A 19,182-nucleotide genomic window follows, 5' to 3' on the forward strand; every position below is an offset into this window, starting at 1 on the left:
ATTTTAGTAACAGGTGTGTTTGTTTTGATAAGATATTTGCTGGAGGTGTTTCATCATGTATGACAAATTTTAAAGCCCAAAATTATTCAACAAGAGAGGTATGTGTTAATTATTTTTTCATGACTCTCTAGAATGATTTTATCCTTCAAAGTGTTCTATTTTTATTATACAGTTTCAGTTCCAGATGTCTGCTAGTGATAAAGATCCAATTTGGACTAAGGTGAAGTAGGATCTGATGTTGTTGAAGCATGCCTACGGAGGCTGAGGGACATATTTCTAGGACTAGAGGATCATCATTTATGAGACGAGTAGCATATGTTATGACTAGAGATGGTGAACCATCTGCAGACATTTGCTTGTACAATGATGGCGGCATGTGGCAAGTCAGCAAGCACGCATTGGAAGATACAATGGACACTAAGAGTCATGCTCATTTAGTTGCAAAACATACAACCATCTCGAAACACTTTAATATTACATGGGAAAAATGTTAAACGTTTCAACCTTGCTATGCCAATGATTTCTGCTCTAGCAGCACGACTATATTTGAGTAATTTTCCTGATTATATACCACCACAACCCGAGCGTCAGCCAAATATTGGTGGACAAAATACATGATGAATCATGAGGCCAAAGTGTCATATGACAGAAGAGAATTTCCTGACTGGTGCAAATGAATTAAAAAACACCCGCAACCCACTGCTTCTGGGAACATCTCCAATCTCCTTTAGACAGATGGTATGGTCATTTATAATTGTATACATTATATTCAGCCAAATTAATTGACGATATATGAAGTAAATGTTTAGAAGGTACAAATTATTAGGGTCTAAAATCATTTTGATTTTTCCTCATATAAATGCTAGAAGGAGACCCCGTTGTTACTCTCTGCTTTGTTGGTTTGGTTATAAGAAATTACTCTGATTATTGCTTTCATTATCCTCAGTAACTCTTGCAACACTTGGATAAAGTGTTTAGCATTTAATTTTAAATAGGAATTAATCAATTCAGGAACTATAATGGTCTTACTACTTCATGCATAGGTATATAATAAAATCAACTATCAAACTTTTTAAAAATCAAAAATACCAAGTGATAAGATGCTTAACATTCTCATTTTGAGATTAGTCATCTGTCAAAGAAAGAATCAAAACTTTATTCGCTAGTTACAACAGTACCATGAGTGTCTCAAAGTGATGCATTGCTTCATGACACTCATGTGCTCCTAGCTATACTCTAATACACTGCTTAGAATAACTTGTGAAGAATGTAAAAAGTAAGCCAAAATTTTACTTTGCTATAGCATAATTAAATGACCAAGTTATAGTTTATTAGTCATGCATTTCTTTCTCTTATTGTCTACGTTACTGTAATGGCAACTTTTGACTCAACAATGTTAACCAACTACTGTCCTCTGTCTTGAAGATGATAATGATTTAAGAATATGCATGATGACTGAAAACTAGTCTGGTGTTACTGCCCTTTGGCTTAAAATATTAACTTCCTTGGTGACACCAAAGACAGATGAATTAGCATGCATAATTTGAGAAGTAGATAGTAATCTCGATAACTAAAACTATAAATGAATTCATTTCAAAGTTTATTCAAAATTAAATTAGGTTTGGACGACCTTTTTTATGGGGGGGGGGGGGGCATAACCACAACCCAGACTTCTCTCGTATGCGAGGGAGTTGAATTTTATGCTCACGTGATTGTTTTCAATATCAAATATGGCTACTTCACTCCCCGACAACATCTTGAATGTGCAACCCAGATTGCTAGAAGTAACCTACTCATGCTCTAAGACTGCAAATGTGTTTCTATTGGGAAACGCAGCTAGAACTAGATGATACTGATCTAGCTGGATGTACAGATATGACACGTATGTATCAGTTGGGGATTGAGGAGAAGCTGGCAGTGCAACAAGAAGAAATTTATTAATTGCTTTTGAGAAGCAATTAATCAGAATGAAAACGATGCTTTGAATATGAGGAGTATTTGAAAACCTTGATATGAGTTTACTAAACTAATACAATTAAGATCTGATCGTTTTTTAAGGATGACCACTCACATTTGAATGTGAATATGATTAACTAATTAAGTTTATTTTTTTGTGAGTTGTTTTATCATTAGAATTATATTTGCCAATGTTTCACCATTTCAAGTATAAAAAATGAGTGAAGTAATTTCCCAATAGGTGTGTATGACTATTTTGTGAAAAACAGCTTGCAGTTTAGTTTCTATTCATGTCGCAGTATCTTTAAGTGTTTCTTATTTTGACCACTTCAGTCCATACAACAACAAACGGATTTATACTATAGCTCAATCTATACTATATTATAGCTTTTTTTTAGCGTTTTGCAAGAGTACAAGGAGTATGTCCAATGTATGTGTTCCCCTTCTGATACCCAGCAACTTCAGTAAAAGTTGTCATAGTGTGGTGAACATTGTTATCACAATTATTGTCGCATCATTCAAATTATCTTCTAGCTTATGCTACTCATTGTTCATCATAATAACTTCAAGGTAGGCCAAGCGTCCTCATCAGATTTACTAAAAATAATGGCAAAACTTGGTTATGCATGCACTAGTACTTGAAAGTTATTGGTCAAGAATTTTCCCTCCATGGCCAGGTAGTGTTTTTATACAAGTTTCAATGAGCAATGTTTTCAAGTTTAACAAAACTGCAATGCTCAAAAATTGTCTTCAGAATGGCTACATTCATAGTCACATGACAACTTTGTGGTTACTTTCCTACATTCCAAACGGGATAGTAAGCCAGGTTTGATTCTAGACCAACTGACAGTTCACCTAAAAAGGACAACAGGCTAGCTTGATAGTCTACTACATACATTGTGTAGTATCATTTTATTAAGTTTTAAGCTCTTATTGGCACTTTGACCTTCTATGCTTATATCAACATTTTAAAATAATTATTCAATATAGGGAGGAGGGCCTCAAGAAACTGCTGGGAGTGATGTAAAACCAGAGACCAGTCAGTAAGTTTGAGTATATATATACTATAATCATGAAATTTTCCATTAACTAAATGCGATTCCATGTAAGTTGTATTTAATAATGTTTGTGTAGATAACAAGTTAATAAAATTATGTGCTTTACAAGTTTTCATGTACATGTGTGTGTGTGCTATTTTTATAGTATTTCTTTATATCAGATCCTGCTGATGTCCTTAGAAAGCTCCTGATAAAATAGATGTACTAACGTTATTATGCCAACCTTAGTGCCAGATGGAAAACAATTGGTTTAGCTCTTAGAGTTAGTTCTGATGACTTTGGATGGCTTAAGTCAAAGTCTTTCAACCTAATACTGATAAACTTGCTGATGTGATTGGAGCCTGGTATATGTGCCAAATCATCTCCTGTTACATGGGAGACGTTGATAATGCTATCGAGGGACCTCTTCTTGAGCATAAAGCAAAAGCAGATTAGATACGTGCCCATCTTGGCCTTCTCATTAAGCATCATGTACCATCCACATGGCAAAAATATAATAACTTGCAATAAATTCTGACTTTTACGTTCTGTATTGTAATAAAGCATTTGTGTTTTTTGTATTACTAGTTTTAATTGCTGAAAGTTATTTTTTGAAAGGCGACAATAATTGAACGCGTTGAAAAGACGACAAGAGAGCACAGTTGACTTTGAAATGGGCGTGGCCTCATCCTGCTAGAGCTGTTTATTAGAGTTGCAGTTTATTTCTTTTACTTTGGACTATAAGTAATTAATACTTATATCTTCTTAAAAAAAAAAAAAAAAAAAAAAAAAAAAAAAAAATAAAACTTTGTATTCTAAATTAACACTAGAATTATCAATTCTTAATTACAACATCCTAGCCTTGCTATTAGCAAATATTTGCATAGAAAACACAAGATCTGTAACACACTTTCTATAGCTATTTGGACAGCCATACATTGTAGACAATACCAATTAGACTTATCAGTAATAAACATCAGACTAGTCATAGTAAGACTCATTGTAAATGTGTTTTAGTCAAAGTTTTTGCTTAGTATAATAGCATCTGATGCTTGTATGGACTGTCTCTGTGAGAAGGAGATCTTTTTTGTCTTACTCGATATATAGTGGAATGTAAGTAATAATAAACTAGGTAAAGATCTGGCAAGAAGTTTCATATTCATTGTGTATTAAACTGGAACCCACCCCTAAACATCAACGTAAGTAGGATTTCCTACCTGTCCTATAGACTGTGATTGTTTATAGACACTTTTCATTATTGGTTATAACATTTTAAGAATATCCCTTTTACTCATTTTAAAGTGGATTAATTGATCTAATCAATCTATGGTCATTTAAAGGACATATAATACAAGACAAAAAGTCACAAAATAATAAATATCACACATTGTTGTCATAGTACCAATTTCTAATATGCAGTGTTTGCTTAATTGTCCAGATCAACCAGCTCTTTATTTAATGGATGCTGTAAGTGTTGTCACTAATGTTGTAAGTTGCTGTAGCTTTCCTTCATTGGAATTTGCGATGGGAAAACCCTCCATACTCACATATGTCCTATTAGAAGTTAATTTATTAAGTATACAAACTGCAAATATATTAATTATAATCAAATGAAGTTGGTTTAATAGTTTTCAATGTATTTATTGTTACAGTTGATTGGTTTTTATTTAAACTGATTCTTGTTATTTTACTTGGATAACATGTATCCTTAGTAAATTCCAAAACATGTTATGATTGATACACCTCTTAATGAGAAGGCCTATCCTTGCGCCTTTTGTACTCTACCCAAATGCCCAATTAATAACTCATCCTTTACTCACACAAATTCCTTGTACACAAAACTACAGTGTATGAATCATCTTTTGTAGCTATAGACCTGACTAATATGATAAGCACTGGCAGATCTAGGGGGGTGCCTGGGGATGCATATTTTATTCTATAATAATGTTCATAGTCAATCATTCGTCCAACCCTGAAGTACATAAGTATTAAATGTACTAGCATCGCAAAATATTGGTAGTTTAACACTAAAATGAGATGAGTGTTTGTTAAATTTTATGTTGTAATATTTTTCTTTGTGAATGGTTTAAGTTATTAATATAAGAATTAGGATACAAGAGAACCTTTCACCATGACCTCATCAATATAGATAATTACTCCGTTGCCATTTTTATAGTGAGTGTTATAATACACTTTGCATCCCTTTCATTATTTTGGTCTTCTTGGTACATTAAACATAATTTCCCAAAATTGCCAGTACTAGACCATTTGCTTTTCTATATCCAGAACATGTAAATACTTAGTGACTGTAATTTAAGTCATTGTATAATAAAATCTAGAATAAAAATTTTATTATCCTATAGTATTTTATAGTAGAAAAAAGAGATTTTTTATTTTAATTTTCCAGATATAGGTCTGAACATAGCTTACCAGAACCAGATCTTGATACTAAGCCGACATATATGAACTAAAAATTAATGCTTCGAAAGCAAAAGTGGAATGAATATAGGAATACGCTAAAACTAATGAAACAAGTCGAGCTGATGCAATGAATTCCTCTATGTATCAGTTGTGGCTTGATGAAAAAGGCAGACATGCAACCAGGGAGAACGTTGTTAGTGGTGCTGCTTTGGAGAGATTAGACAGAATGCAGTTGCTGATAATTATGTTATCATCTAAAACTATCAAAATGTGGATGATATAGTTAAAGACAATTCCACAAATATATCATGGAAAATTCACTAGTACTTGTTCCAAGGGATGGTTTGTTATTTTTCAACATTCATGATGGACTAACATGGGTTGCATGGATTCCTAAAATGTATTAAAAAGTATTTAAGTTACAAAATAACTGTTTTTGATCTAATTACTATTAATAATAATTATAATTATTGAGTTTGCAGTTGATGCATTTTAATCTCTTTCAACAAGTTTGAGAATTAAATAAAATAATATATACTAAGATACTGAGTTCACAGATATGAGTAGACCTACATGAATTTTATAATTACAGTAGTGTCTGTGGAAGACTATAGCTATAGAATGCTAGAAATATAGACAGAGAAAACTAGCAAAGGTTTCAAGCATTATTAGTCACAACCTTTACATAATGCTCATGGTAAGGTTTAATAAAATTCATGGTTTATATAAGTGTCTGCAGTTAAAGGGGTGTGATTTAATTTCATTCGTTGCTCTCAAAGTCTCATGTTCAAACAATTATTAAAAGTGGATATGTAATATACATTTCTTAATGTATGAACTAATCCTCAAACACTGGCTCAGCATCTATGAAAATTATTTTACCATATGTCTTTAATCTACAATTATTGGCCTCAGATATTGTTTGTCACTTTGATCAAAGTAAAAATCAAAACCTTATATTATAGCACATGTTACTTTTTATTATGTTTCATGACAAAGCTACTATTCTACTATTTAAATTGATGGTTGAATTACACATAATTCTGTACCAGGCCACAAAACCATTAACTTTACAGTCTATAGTTATATACTACTTTGTGGATAGTGCTGCTGAAAAACCATTATTTCATCGTTCGTGTAGAAGGTACCAGTTTCGCGATAGTACTGACCCAAAAATCACGGTCCTAGTAAGTATATAAAGTACACCACGTATGTTGTACTACGTCTAACATTTGTATACATGATAACATACTATGCCTATCTTAAAGAAATTATTAATCATGTGGAATCATATACGTTATGCTTCTCAATTTAAATCCGTATCCTCCTCAAACTCCTGCTATATCTCAACCTAAATCTCCTCCTCATCATCTTAACAGACACTACTAACGTCCCATTTCTTTGCGCCTTATCCAGAAACTACTAACTTCCCTGTAGTCAGTCAGTACTAGTACTGAACCAAGTAAGTACACAGTACTATGTATGTACTTAGTCTAACTTTGTATACATGTTCACATTACAATTGTCTATCTTAAATCAATAATTAATGCACGTGAATCATCTAGTAAGCATGTGCAGGTATTGTGTTAGCTTATATATATATTTCTGACACATTATGTTTATATACACATCACTAATAACAAACTAATTTATTGCTCAGACCCATAGTATGTAATCCTGTAAATCTTTTACTTACCTAAGTAAAATTTAATGCATTGTCATGTAAATTGTAAATAACCTGTTGTACTGATCTGTAGAAGTTTAGTCACTCAAAAATATAATATGCAAATATATGTGGCATATGTTGTAATGTGTTATTTTTGTACTATTCCTTTATCGATGTCCTTAAGAGCGCTCCCGATAAATTTAGGTGCTAGAATTATTGGCTGATATTGGTGCCAAATGGCAAATAATTGGCTAGCCTCTGAGAGCTGATGGCAATACTTTGAGTGGGTAAATCGCAAACAATGCACATGATTTAATGCTGTTAAAACTGACTTTGTGATTGAAACCTGGAAAAAGTACCAAATCCATCTCCATAGACATGGGAGACATTGATCAGTGCTATAGGTGGACGTCTTGTTAACCACCAAGCAAAAGTAGATATATACGTACCTATCTTGCAAGCCTCCTAATTTAAATGTCTCATGTAGATGCATGACTATAATAACTCCTACACCTTTTGATAAACTTTGACTTTAATTTTTTTTATCTTAGGGATTTTATGTATTATTATGCCAGTTTTAATTGCTAAATTGATCAGCGATGCGCGCACATAGTTTGAACAACGGATTGATGACGTTTTTGATTTCTAATGGGCGTGGCTTCATTCTTGTTAGAGCGTGGTTTGCTGTTACTTTTAGAGTTTTCAGTGTATTTCTTCTTTTACTTGGTAGGACAATAAGGTAATGATTACTTTATTAATTGTAGAACTTTTTCATGTCTGAACTAAGCACAGAATTATCAACTCTTAATTGCTATACCTCTGTCCTTGTTAGTGGTATTTGCTAGAGAACAAAGGGTCTGTCTGCTATATATGTTTCATCAGCTATTGTACAGGCATACTACAATTAGATTTAATCATAAGTAGACAATCTAGATTACATCCTTCATAGTAAAACTCGTTGTCTAGTGTGTTTAGTGCAAAGTTTGCATTAGTATATTATAGCATTAATGCTTGTATGACTTCTTTGTGAGAAGAGACTCTTTTTACACTTACTCTATATATAGTGGATGTAATTAGTGCTAACTAGTAAGATCTGGCAAGAAGTTCAACTTCATTGTGTGAACCCCACCCCTTAACCATTTGGACTGTATGTAACTGTTACATACAATCAATGTTTAAGAGTGGAAATCCACTTTGTTAAACAAAGTAAGAATTCCTACCTGACCCATGACTGTGAATTGTTTATAACCAGTTTTCATTGTAATGGGGTTCTAACATTTTTAAGAATATCCCTGTTACTTATTTTAAAGTCGATTAATTGATCTAAATCAGCTATGGTCATTTGCAATGCATATAATACAAGGACAAGTTTAACAAAAATGAAACTATCAATTGTGTGTCATTAGTTACAAATGTTCTAATATGCAGTGTTTGCCTAATTGTCAGATCAACCAGCTCAAATTTTATTTAATGGATGCTGTAAGTGTTTGTCAATGTAATCTGCTGTAGCTTTCTTTCATTGAATTTGCTATGGGAAAACCCTCCATACCTCACATATGTCGTTATTAGGAGTTTTTATTTAAGTATACAAACTGCAAATATGTTAATTAGGAATCAAATGAAGTGGTTAATAATTTTAAATGGATTTCATTGTTACAGTGGTTTAACTGATTCTTTTAGTGAATTGGATTGCATGTATCCTTAGCAAAATACCAAACATTTTAAGATGATTACACTCTTAATGAAGGCCTAGCCTTGTCTTGTTATGCTCTACTTAAATACACCACTTAATGGCATGACCTCATACCGCTAGAGGGTGCTTGCTTAGAGTTGCAGTTATTTGTCTTTTCTACTTGGACTATAAGGTAATTGATTACTTATATGTCTGAATTAAACACAAAACTTAATTGCCACACCCCTATCCTTGCTAGGAATATTTGCTTAGAAACAAAGGATCTGTAATGCTGTTCATTGTCTAATTGTACAGGCATACAATGTAGCACAATACAATTAGATTTATCAGTAATAACAATCAGACTACATCGTTCCTAGTAAGACTCTTGTCTAGTGTTGTTTTAAGTCAAAGTTTTTGCTTAGTATAATAGCATCTAATGCTTGTATGACCGTCTTTGTGAGAAGACAGATCTTTTTGTACTTACTCTATATATAATGGATGTAAATTAATGATAACTAGGTAAAGATCTGGCATAATACTTCATGTGTGTTATTAACTATTAAACTGATCCCCACCCCCTAAGACATTGAATATATGTAACAAAGTAGGAATTCCTATCTGACCATAGATTGTGGTTGATTTATAGAACACTTTCGTTAACACTTTAAAAACATGCCTGCTTACTCACTGTAACAGTGGATTAATTGATCTAATCAAGCCATGGTTATTTACACGGCATATATATAGTACAGGACAAGAGTTTAACAGTACAAATGTTCTAATATGCAGTTGTTTGCTTAATTGTCAGATCACCCAGCTCTTTAGTTAGTAGATGCTGTAAGTGTTGTCACTATGTAATCTGCTGTAGCTTTTTCTTCTATGAAAACCCTTCATACCTCACACATGTCCCTTATTAGGAAGTTATTTTATACAAAGGAAAAATATGTGAATTAGTAATTATATGAAGTTCTTAATACTTTTCAATGTATTTCACAAGATTGGTTGTTTAACTGATTCTTATAGTTACTTGGATTGCATGTATCCTTAGCAAATTCCAAAACATTTTAAGGTGATAGCACTCTTAATGAGAAGGCCTAGCCTTGCCTTGTTGTACTCTACCTAAATATACCACTTAATAATTCCCTTTACTCAACACATGTTTGTGTACACCAAAACTAAGTATATGAATCATTTTTTGTAGCTATAGATTTGACTAATATTGATAACACTGGCAGATTTAGGGGGTGCCTGGGGTGCATAGGCACCCCCTTTTTATTTTATTTTTATTTTGCAGCCACACCTTACAATTAAAAGGGTGTGCTATATACTAATAACTAGTTATATATTTATTAGGGTTAAAAGTTTTGCTGTGTGCTATGCGTGCAGTCTGTTGTGCCCCCCCCCCCCCTATTTTTACCACTCTGGATCCGCTGGTGATAAGCTTTGTTTTCCAAGTTTATTTTTTAATGGTGTCATATTGTATTTCAATTCCTATGTTTTCTCCATTAAATGTACTAGCATCAAAATATGGTAGTTATACACTAAAATGAGATGAGTGTTTGTTAGATTTTATGTTGTAATATTTTCTTATAGGTAATGGTTTAAGTATTAATATAAGAATTAGTATACAAGAACCTTTCACCATGCCCTCATCATGTATATATAATGTACTCCTGTTGCCATTATAGATAAGTGTTAATAATTCAATGTGCACCTTTACATTATTTTGGTCTTCTTGGTCCATTTAAACATATATGTACCCCAAAATGTAACAGTACCATTTCTAAGACATTTTGCTTTTCTTACCCAGACCCATGTAAATATTAGTGACTGTAATTTAAGTCATTGTATAATAAATCTATAATATTTAGTAATCCTATAGTATTTATAAATAGAAAAAATATAATTTATTTTTAATTTTCCAGATAATATGTCTGAACATAGCTTACCAGACCAGATTTTGGATGCTGTACCAGACATATATGAAGTAAACAATTATGCGAGAACAGCAGATTGGAATAATCTAGGAATACAGCTACAACGAAATAAACAAGTCTAGCTGGATGCAATGAATGTGCTGCTGTGTATCAGTTGTGGCTTAACGAAAAAGGCAGACATGCAACTAGGAGAATGCTGTTTAACTGCTTGACAGATATTAGACAGAAGAGAGTTTCTGATGATTATGTTGATTATCTAAAAACTATCAAAATGGTGAGTGATATAGTTTTTAAAGACAATTCACACAATATATCATGGAAAATTCACTAGTACTGTTACAATGGATGGTTGGTTAATTCATGGTGACTAAAATGAGTTGCATGAATGCCTAAAAAGTTTATTACAAAGTATTTACATACAACATGTACTGCTTTGATTACAAATTATTATGGAGTTTGTAGTTGATGCATTTTAATGTCTTCTCAACAAGTTCATAATTAAATAAAATAATAATATACTAGTTTTGGAAGATACTAACATCACAGACTATGACTAGAGCTACAATGATTGTATAATTAAACTATAGGTGTCTGTGGAAGACGATAGCTATAGAATGCTAGAAATATAGGCAGAGAACAAGCTAGCAAAAGGCTTCAAGCATATTAGTCACAACCATTATTATAATGACTCATGGTAAGGTTAATAAAATACATTGGTTACTATAAGTGTCTGCAGTTAAGGGGTGTGGTTTAAATTTCATTAGTTACTCTCAAATGTCATGTTCAACAAATTATTAAAGTGGACATGTAATATACATTTCTTAAGTATGATAATCCTCAAACACTGGCTCAGCATCTATGAGAATTATTTTTACCAATATGTACTTTTATCTACAATTATTGGCCTCAGATATTGTTTATGTCACTTGATCAAAGTAAAAAATAAAATCTTATTATTATAGCACATGTTACCATTTTCATTTGTTTCATACATAAGCTACTATCCTACTATCTAATTGATGGTTGATACACATAATTCTGTACCAGCCATTAACTTATAGTCTATAGTATATACTTACTGTGGATATTCCTCTGATGAAACCATTATTTCATCGTATAGGAGGTACCAGTTAGCGATAGTACTGAACCAAAAATCACGGATCCTAGTAAGTATATAAAGTACACTGTATGTATGTACTTAGTCTAACCTTCCTATACATGTTCACATTACATTGTGTATCTTAAATCAATAATTAATCATGTGGGATAAGCATATGCATGGTAGTGTGTTAGCTTATATATATTTTCTGACACACTATGGTTTATATACACATCACTAGCGACAAACTAATTTAGGGACATAAGCTAGACCTTGTAGCTTATCATATACAAAGTATTTATATAACTGTACTTTGTAGTCACTATGATAACTTGATATTTCTGTTATAGATACAAGTTCAGTACAACCACCTCCTGGTAATCCCCTCATGTCCCACAACATAATCCTGTTTTCCCTCATCCTAACATTAATCCAACAGGTATGGTCTAAATTGGTGATCATTTAATGGCTTTATACTGAGTTATATAATGTACATTTATAATATATAATGTATACTATGGCCATTGACTTTGTGGTATTTTTGGATCAGTTTTTCTATAGATGTCATAAGGTTTCACTTGTTTGATAAACAACCTTTATTACTAAAAGATGTCAGAATCATCATTCATTTTGTTAAGGCTTTCAAAAATGAATAAAAATTAGTTCATGTATCTGAAAGAGTGATGGACTTTACAGAGATTACTTTTAGTATATGATATATAATGTTTTTATCTTGTATTATTTCTTATGTAATGGTTCACATATTAATACACTAGTATGTAAGAACCTTTTACCATGACCTTGTCAATATATACTTCAATTGCTATTATAATAAGTGTTAATATTTTTATATAGTTGGAGGGGGAGGATATCCACCTAATCCTTTCCTCCAACATTATCCTCCTCAAAAATTATCCTCCTCATCAATATCCTTATTCTGCTCCAAAATAATCCTTATTATCAAACAAACCATATGCAAATACTTATCCTTCTCAACCTAATCCTTATGCTTATCAAACTAATCCTAACCTTCCTTACGCACCTCAAACTAATCCTAACCTTTTTACGCTCCTCAAACTAATCCTAACCTTCCTTACGATCTTCAAACTAATCCTAACCTTCCTTACACTCCTCAAACTAACCCTAACCTTCCTTACGCTCTTCAAACTAATCCTAACCTTCCTTATGCTCCTCAAACTAATCCTAACCTTCCTTACACTCCTCAACCTAATCCTAACCTCTCCTACGCTCCTCAAACTAATCCTCATACTCCTCATCTTAATCCAAATACTATTAATGTTCCTGTTTCTGCACCTTATCAAAATACTACTAACGTCTCTACTCCTGAACCTAATCCTAATGTTACTCCTCACCCTAATGTGACACTAAAGTCACAGGTATGTCCATCACTAGATTACATGAATGTTTAAATATTTTTCTGTTTACTTCTAAAAATAAAATCATCAAAACATCAAATATATGTACTTAGTAAAACATCAATTAATAAATGACCTGGGAAATCAATTATTATTATATACTATAATATTTTATTATATTTTTAAATATTATATATATTTTTGAAATTTTTGTTTTGCCTTTCTAGATTCAATCACATATAAAGAGTTTGAGGAACAAGCCAAATTTCAATATAACGATCATCGAGTTGGTCTTGTGGTCATAATGGGTGTGGTCAATGAAGATGGTCCTCAAGGGACTGATATTGATGTTGACAGAGTTGAAAAAACATTTCAGGACCTAAATTTTGCCACATGGGTTATTAAAGATCCAACACCGTGCAAAGTTAGAGAAGCTGTGAAGATTGTAACTGAATACACCTTTTCCTCTTGGTTTTAAAGGTGTCATAGTCTATTACGCAGGTCATGGTGGAAGCTATAATGAGCAGGGATTCTTTTTCTTACCTTGTGATGATGATAAGCAAGAAGAAAAGTTCCTCATTGATAGTGAAGTTATTACTCCATTTCAACCGAAAAATAAAGATTGCCGTCTTGCAAATCGATATCGTCTGTTCCTTTTTGACTGTTGTCTGAAAGAAGATGCCAATTCAGGAGCATTCCTACTACTCAAACCATTATAGAATCCAATCCTAATTTACCAAGTTATCAACCAGAGGTTGACTACACTCTAGTTGCCCATGCTGCATATGTTAGGGAGGCTTCTAAAGGCAAGACTTGGGATGGAGGTGTCTGGACACATTGTCTCTGTGACAACATTAAGTCATATGGAAGTACCAATACAATTGGTGCTATTCTTAACATAAACAAGAGAAGATGTAATTAAAAAGACAGCTGTAAAGTCCAGGCTCCTTTTTATAAATCAATGGGTGGAGATGTTATGCTTCTTCAAGGTTAGCACAGACTGTAAATTGGTTAATGTAATATTAGATAGTACATAGTAAATGAATGACTGTACATTAAATAATTTAGACATGTTATATAATGTATAAATGCTTGAGAATTTTATTTGTTGTCTCATGAAACTTTAATATATTCTAATTATGTCTGTTAGCTATTTTCGTTAATACCTAATTTATTTACATCATATTTCCTCTAATCAAATATATATAGTACAGTTCCTTCATCAACTGATCCACACATTCCTATACCTACACCAGCTGTAGATGCAGTTGCTGGTCTAAGTGATGATGGTTTGTTACTGATGTATATGTATAGTTTGTTACCAACTTTTTGTTATTAGATATTGATATTGATAATATCATGGGGTGCCATTCCTGAAAAGTCTGATCTAATGACTGTGTTAGATGATATTAAAGATGATGTCAAAAAATGGCGTGACTTGTTTGGGAGGCGTCTTCTCAAAGATGCAAAAAAAAGTGATTCATGGTTTCGTAATTTTACTGAGCTTGAGTTTCTAATTGATGAGATAACTGGAGATAATGCTGATGATTACATTTATACTTGGGGCTCTGTTTATCATTGCATTAGATAAACCAACTGCCATTAAAAGTGGTAGTAATAGAGCTGGTTTCAAGCCTGTTTCTGATGTAGTCAGAGATCATTTAAATAATCGTGATGTCTATGACAACTATATGGATCAATTGAAATAAATTAATACTTGATATTAATTTTTGAATTACACTTAACAATCCTTTGATTTCTCATTAATTAATTAATTAATTTTTATTGTTTTGATTGATGATTATCAATTTTATGATGTAACCATATTTTAAGTTTTGGTAACATTAGCTCTTTTGTTATACAGTAGTTTGTTTGTTATAATTCATTGCTACAATTGTCTTTTTAAAATTAACTTTTATTTTGAAAAATTTGAGGTCAACTCTTTGGTATATGTAAGCTGACATTACACTTGCGGTATAGGAACAAAATTAGTTATTGACAACAAGAATACAGTCACTTCCAACTATATTATATAACTCTCTTTATAACATTATTAACCCAATGTATTTTTTGTGTAAATATTAATACAATGTCCTAATAGTGGATTTGGTTTAATTTTTGAAAAATTCTTTTGAGTGTTTTAAAAACACAATATTATTGTTAACCTTTCTAAAGTCACTCATAACAGGTTTAACAAACTTAACCATCACCTGTTACTTGGAAATAGTGTGTATTGTATATGACCACCTGTATATGACATGTCTGACGTAACACTGCTTTCAAGTTTCTCTACTTATAAGAGATAGAGTCTTGTGAGCACACATGCTTAATTTCATTGTCTTATACATTACTTTGAACATTATCTCTAATATTAGTTTATGAACTGTTATTTCAACAAGTATAGTTCTCTACAATCCTTGTTCCATTGATTGAACTATTTTCTTGATCTTCGTAGCTGTTGACATGTCAATGTATTTATCACCAATACTAACTATCATACCACCAATGAGAGCAGGATCAGTCTGGAGAGAGAGACAGAGAAAAACAGAGAGGGAGAGAGAGAGAGAGAGAGAGAGAGAGAGAGAGAAGAGAGAGAGAGAGAGAGAGGGAGGGAGAGAGGGAGAGAGAGGGAGAGAGAGAGAGAGAGAGAGAGAGAGAGAGAGAGAGAGAGAGAGAGAGAGAGAGAGAGAGAGAGAAAGAGAGAGGAGGGGAGAGGAGAGGGAGAAAGAGTGTGTGTGGTCATACACTAGTACATGACATTGAAAGTCTTACCTGAAAATCTACATTTAGTTTTTGTCCTTTACTTATAAATTGTTGGAGAACAGTTTGTACTTCTTTATTGTTTTTATCACTCAGTGTCTTCATGAAGTAAAAACTCAAAATTATATTTACCTAATAATAGTATCATTATACCTTAGCAGTAGTGACAACACAATTGACCTCTCCTCTATAAGCACTCATTATTGTACCAAAGGCTTTGATCACTCCAGAGACTTTGGTTAAACGATTATTTTCAGCTAATGCACCTGTAAAATCATTATGACAACACATAATATGTCATTGTGGATTAAGGATGACTTACCAAAGAGGTTCACAGTGAGATCAGAATACTTCTTTTCTTTTAAAACATCATTAAGAGCAGCTAAAGATGAGTAAGTATTAAAAGAGTACTTATCTTTATTACTTACTTTGTTTCTGTTGTTTTCTGATAGTAGGGTTATTAATAAAACCAGCAAGAGCTGGTGAATCTTGCATCAGTTTCTACAGAAAGAATTACATTAATTTAAAACAACAATTATATAAACCATTACATGTACATATACACTCCACATGTACTTCACTATAAACTATACATTAGCAGTTATAATAATAGGAGTTATATTAATAACTATTAATTAATTACTTGAAAGTCTTTTAGTTCTCCTTCCACTTTCTCTAATGACGTTTTCTTACTAGCAGCTGAAAACAAAGCATGAGCATATCTTCCTTCTAATCCAAACACTTGAACAGGAGCCTATAATATAAATGATATATACTGTATATAATAGTTACTAATAACAATGGATGTCATTATTTTGTTAAAAAAACAAAATCTAATGATCATATAATATTAATTACTAATAATAATTTAGCATTTTACAATAAATTATCTTATACACATATGTCTGTATGTCTGGTAATACTATTAATATAAGATATATTCAAATTAAGGATGGAATCATAATTTTTTTATAATTTACATAAACTAGATAAAGTTGTTGGCTTGAGATTAAGACCACATACTGCATGTAATTACTCATTACCAGAACCAAATTAAATACTTTTTATTGAGATGATTGCCTCATTAAAATGTTGACTAATATTATACCTTTTATCACAGACATTTTAGACAATTACCTTAACACTTTGTTGTGCAGCTGCTCCTGTTGGTAATGTTGTACTCAGATATCTCATTGAACTAGTCTAAATGAATAAAAGAACAAGTCACATAATGTACTATAAATTATAAAATAATAGAGATACACTTTTATAATAATTGTCTCTAATAATCAATCCTCAAACGAAGGAGGTTACCCATTACTGAATTTTGTGACAATGACCAAACCAGACATTAGAGTTCACATAGTCTCATACCCAGACCTACAAACATCAGGAAACATTGTAGGTCTGGGTACGATACTGTACATGGCTCAATGTAGACCAATTTCATGTTGGATATGAAATATGTAATATATCCAGTCTTATAATAAGAGACATACGTACAGCATTATGTAAGTAATTACTGAATGTTACATAACTATTTCAATACTTTTTTTAGCTATATACTTACTAAATGGTTGACTCTGAGCCAGCTAAGTCCTCTCCAGGCAGCCATGGTTCTTTATGTTTGGTGCAGCAGGTCTCGTGATACTCACGTGGTGTAAGGAAGGTGTGGCTAATGCTTCTGTTGGCACGCCCATAACAAAATGGCTACTAAGACAGAGAGATTATTGTCATATCCCCTTGATTTATTACGTGAAATGTAAGTGAAAATAGCTGTTAAAATATAACTGTATTATTTCTTAATTAACTCCATTTAGATGACAAAAGCATTTGTACAAATTAAAACACAGTATTGTCTATTGTACCAGTATCAGTTTATAATGGAGGTTTGTGATGTCTGACATTCTTATATATAATACTTAGTTTTTTGTGTTTTTGTTGATCAAACTATTTTGTTACACTTTTATTGCCAACTCTTTAATTGTAATAGAAATGAAGCAAGAATTACACAGAGGAAAGAAAGGTAATACTTGTACATTATTAATTGATATAATATTATTGTTATGTTCTATCTAGGAACTGAAAGAGTGAAACGAATGTTACAAACAATGACGGATAATTTTATAATATTACTGAAACAAAAGGAAGGCAAGGAATCTAATTAGTACCATTACAATGTAGGGACCAATGTTTATTCTAGTATATGTATTAGTATACATTACACAACTACATTATTGTCATATATTATCTACATGTAGATACTGAAGAACAACTTACATTAGTGAAACAAACATTAGAACAGAAACAAAGAGATTTTGAAGAGGAATGATGCACATTCAAAATGAAGATATTAAAAATGTCTAGTGTCACAGAAAGTAAAGGTGAGTTCATAACAACACATGTTATGTATTGTCTTGTTCTCTCTTGTATGTAGAGTCTGAGTTGAAACAATTGTTAGAAACAAGTACTAAAATGAACAGAGCAAAGATTTTACAGATAGAACAGTTAACAAATATTATCAAGGAAAAAGAAGGTGAGATGCTAATAATATAGTCATGATAATGTGTTATCATCATAACTGTTTCATAGTCTTTGAAAAGGAGTTATTGTCGGTGTCTGTTGAGAGACAAAAGAGATAGAGACACTACAAGAAATAATAACAACATTGACATTACAATTAAGAGAGAAAGACAAACAGATTGAGGAGATAAAACAAAGTTTGAAAGGTAACTGATATTAGTGGATAATTGTTATTTCTCATTATATGATATTGTTACTAAATTTAGCATTTATACAAAAGCCTCAGAAACCATTAACCTCATTATATAACGTTTGTTACTAGATCTAGCATTTAGACCAAAGGCTCCTAAATCATTATTTGATCATGATCAGGACTAGAGTAGACCCAAACACACCATAGCCAACCATTCATCCATTAATCATCTATTTGTTTATTTATCCAACCATTCATCCATTAATCACCTATTGTCCATCTATCCAACCATTCATCCATTTATCATCTATTTGTCCATTATCCAACCACTCATCCATTAATCCATTTGTCAATCCATCCAAGCATTCATCCAGTAATCACCTATTGTTCATCTATCCAACCATTCATCCATTAATCATTATTTGTCCGTTTATCCAACCATTCATCCATTAATCATCTATTTGTCCATTATCCAACCATTCATCCATTAATCATCTATTTGTTTATTTATCCAACCATTCATCCATTAATCACCTATT

General features: G+C 32.1%; 1 protein-coding gene across 1 annotated transcript; it reads right to left on the reverse strand.

Annotated features, from left to right (window-relative positions):
- Positions 1–15,575: 15,575 nt before the first annotated feature.
- On the reverse strand, positions 15,576–17,542 carry LOC121391724 (ATP synthase subunit O, mitochondrial-like). The gene is made up of 6 exons (XM_041523253.1): positions 17,498–17,542; positions 17,065–17,130; positions 16,571–16,681; positions 16,356–16,428; positions 16,081–16,193; positions 15,576–15,689 (listed from the first exon to the last, which is right to left on the reverse strand). Exons 1-6 carry the CDS (start codon positions 17,540–17,542, stop codon positions 15,576–15,578), a joined length of 522 nt encoding a protein of 173 aa, XP_041379187.1.
- Positions 17,543–19,182: the final 1,640 nt, after the last annotated feature.

The sequence above is a fragment of the Gigantopelta aegis genome, unplaced genomic scaffold (assembly GCF_016097555.1).
Source record: "Gigantopelta aegis isolate Gae_Host unplaced genomic scaffold, Gae_host_genome ctg2885_pilon_pilon, whole genome shotgun sequence".
Lineage (NCBI taxonomy): Eukaryota > Metazoa > Mollusca > Gastropoda > Neomphalida > Peltospiridae > Gigantopelta > Gigantopelta aegis.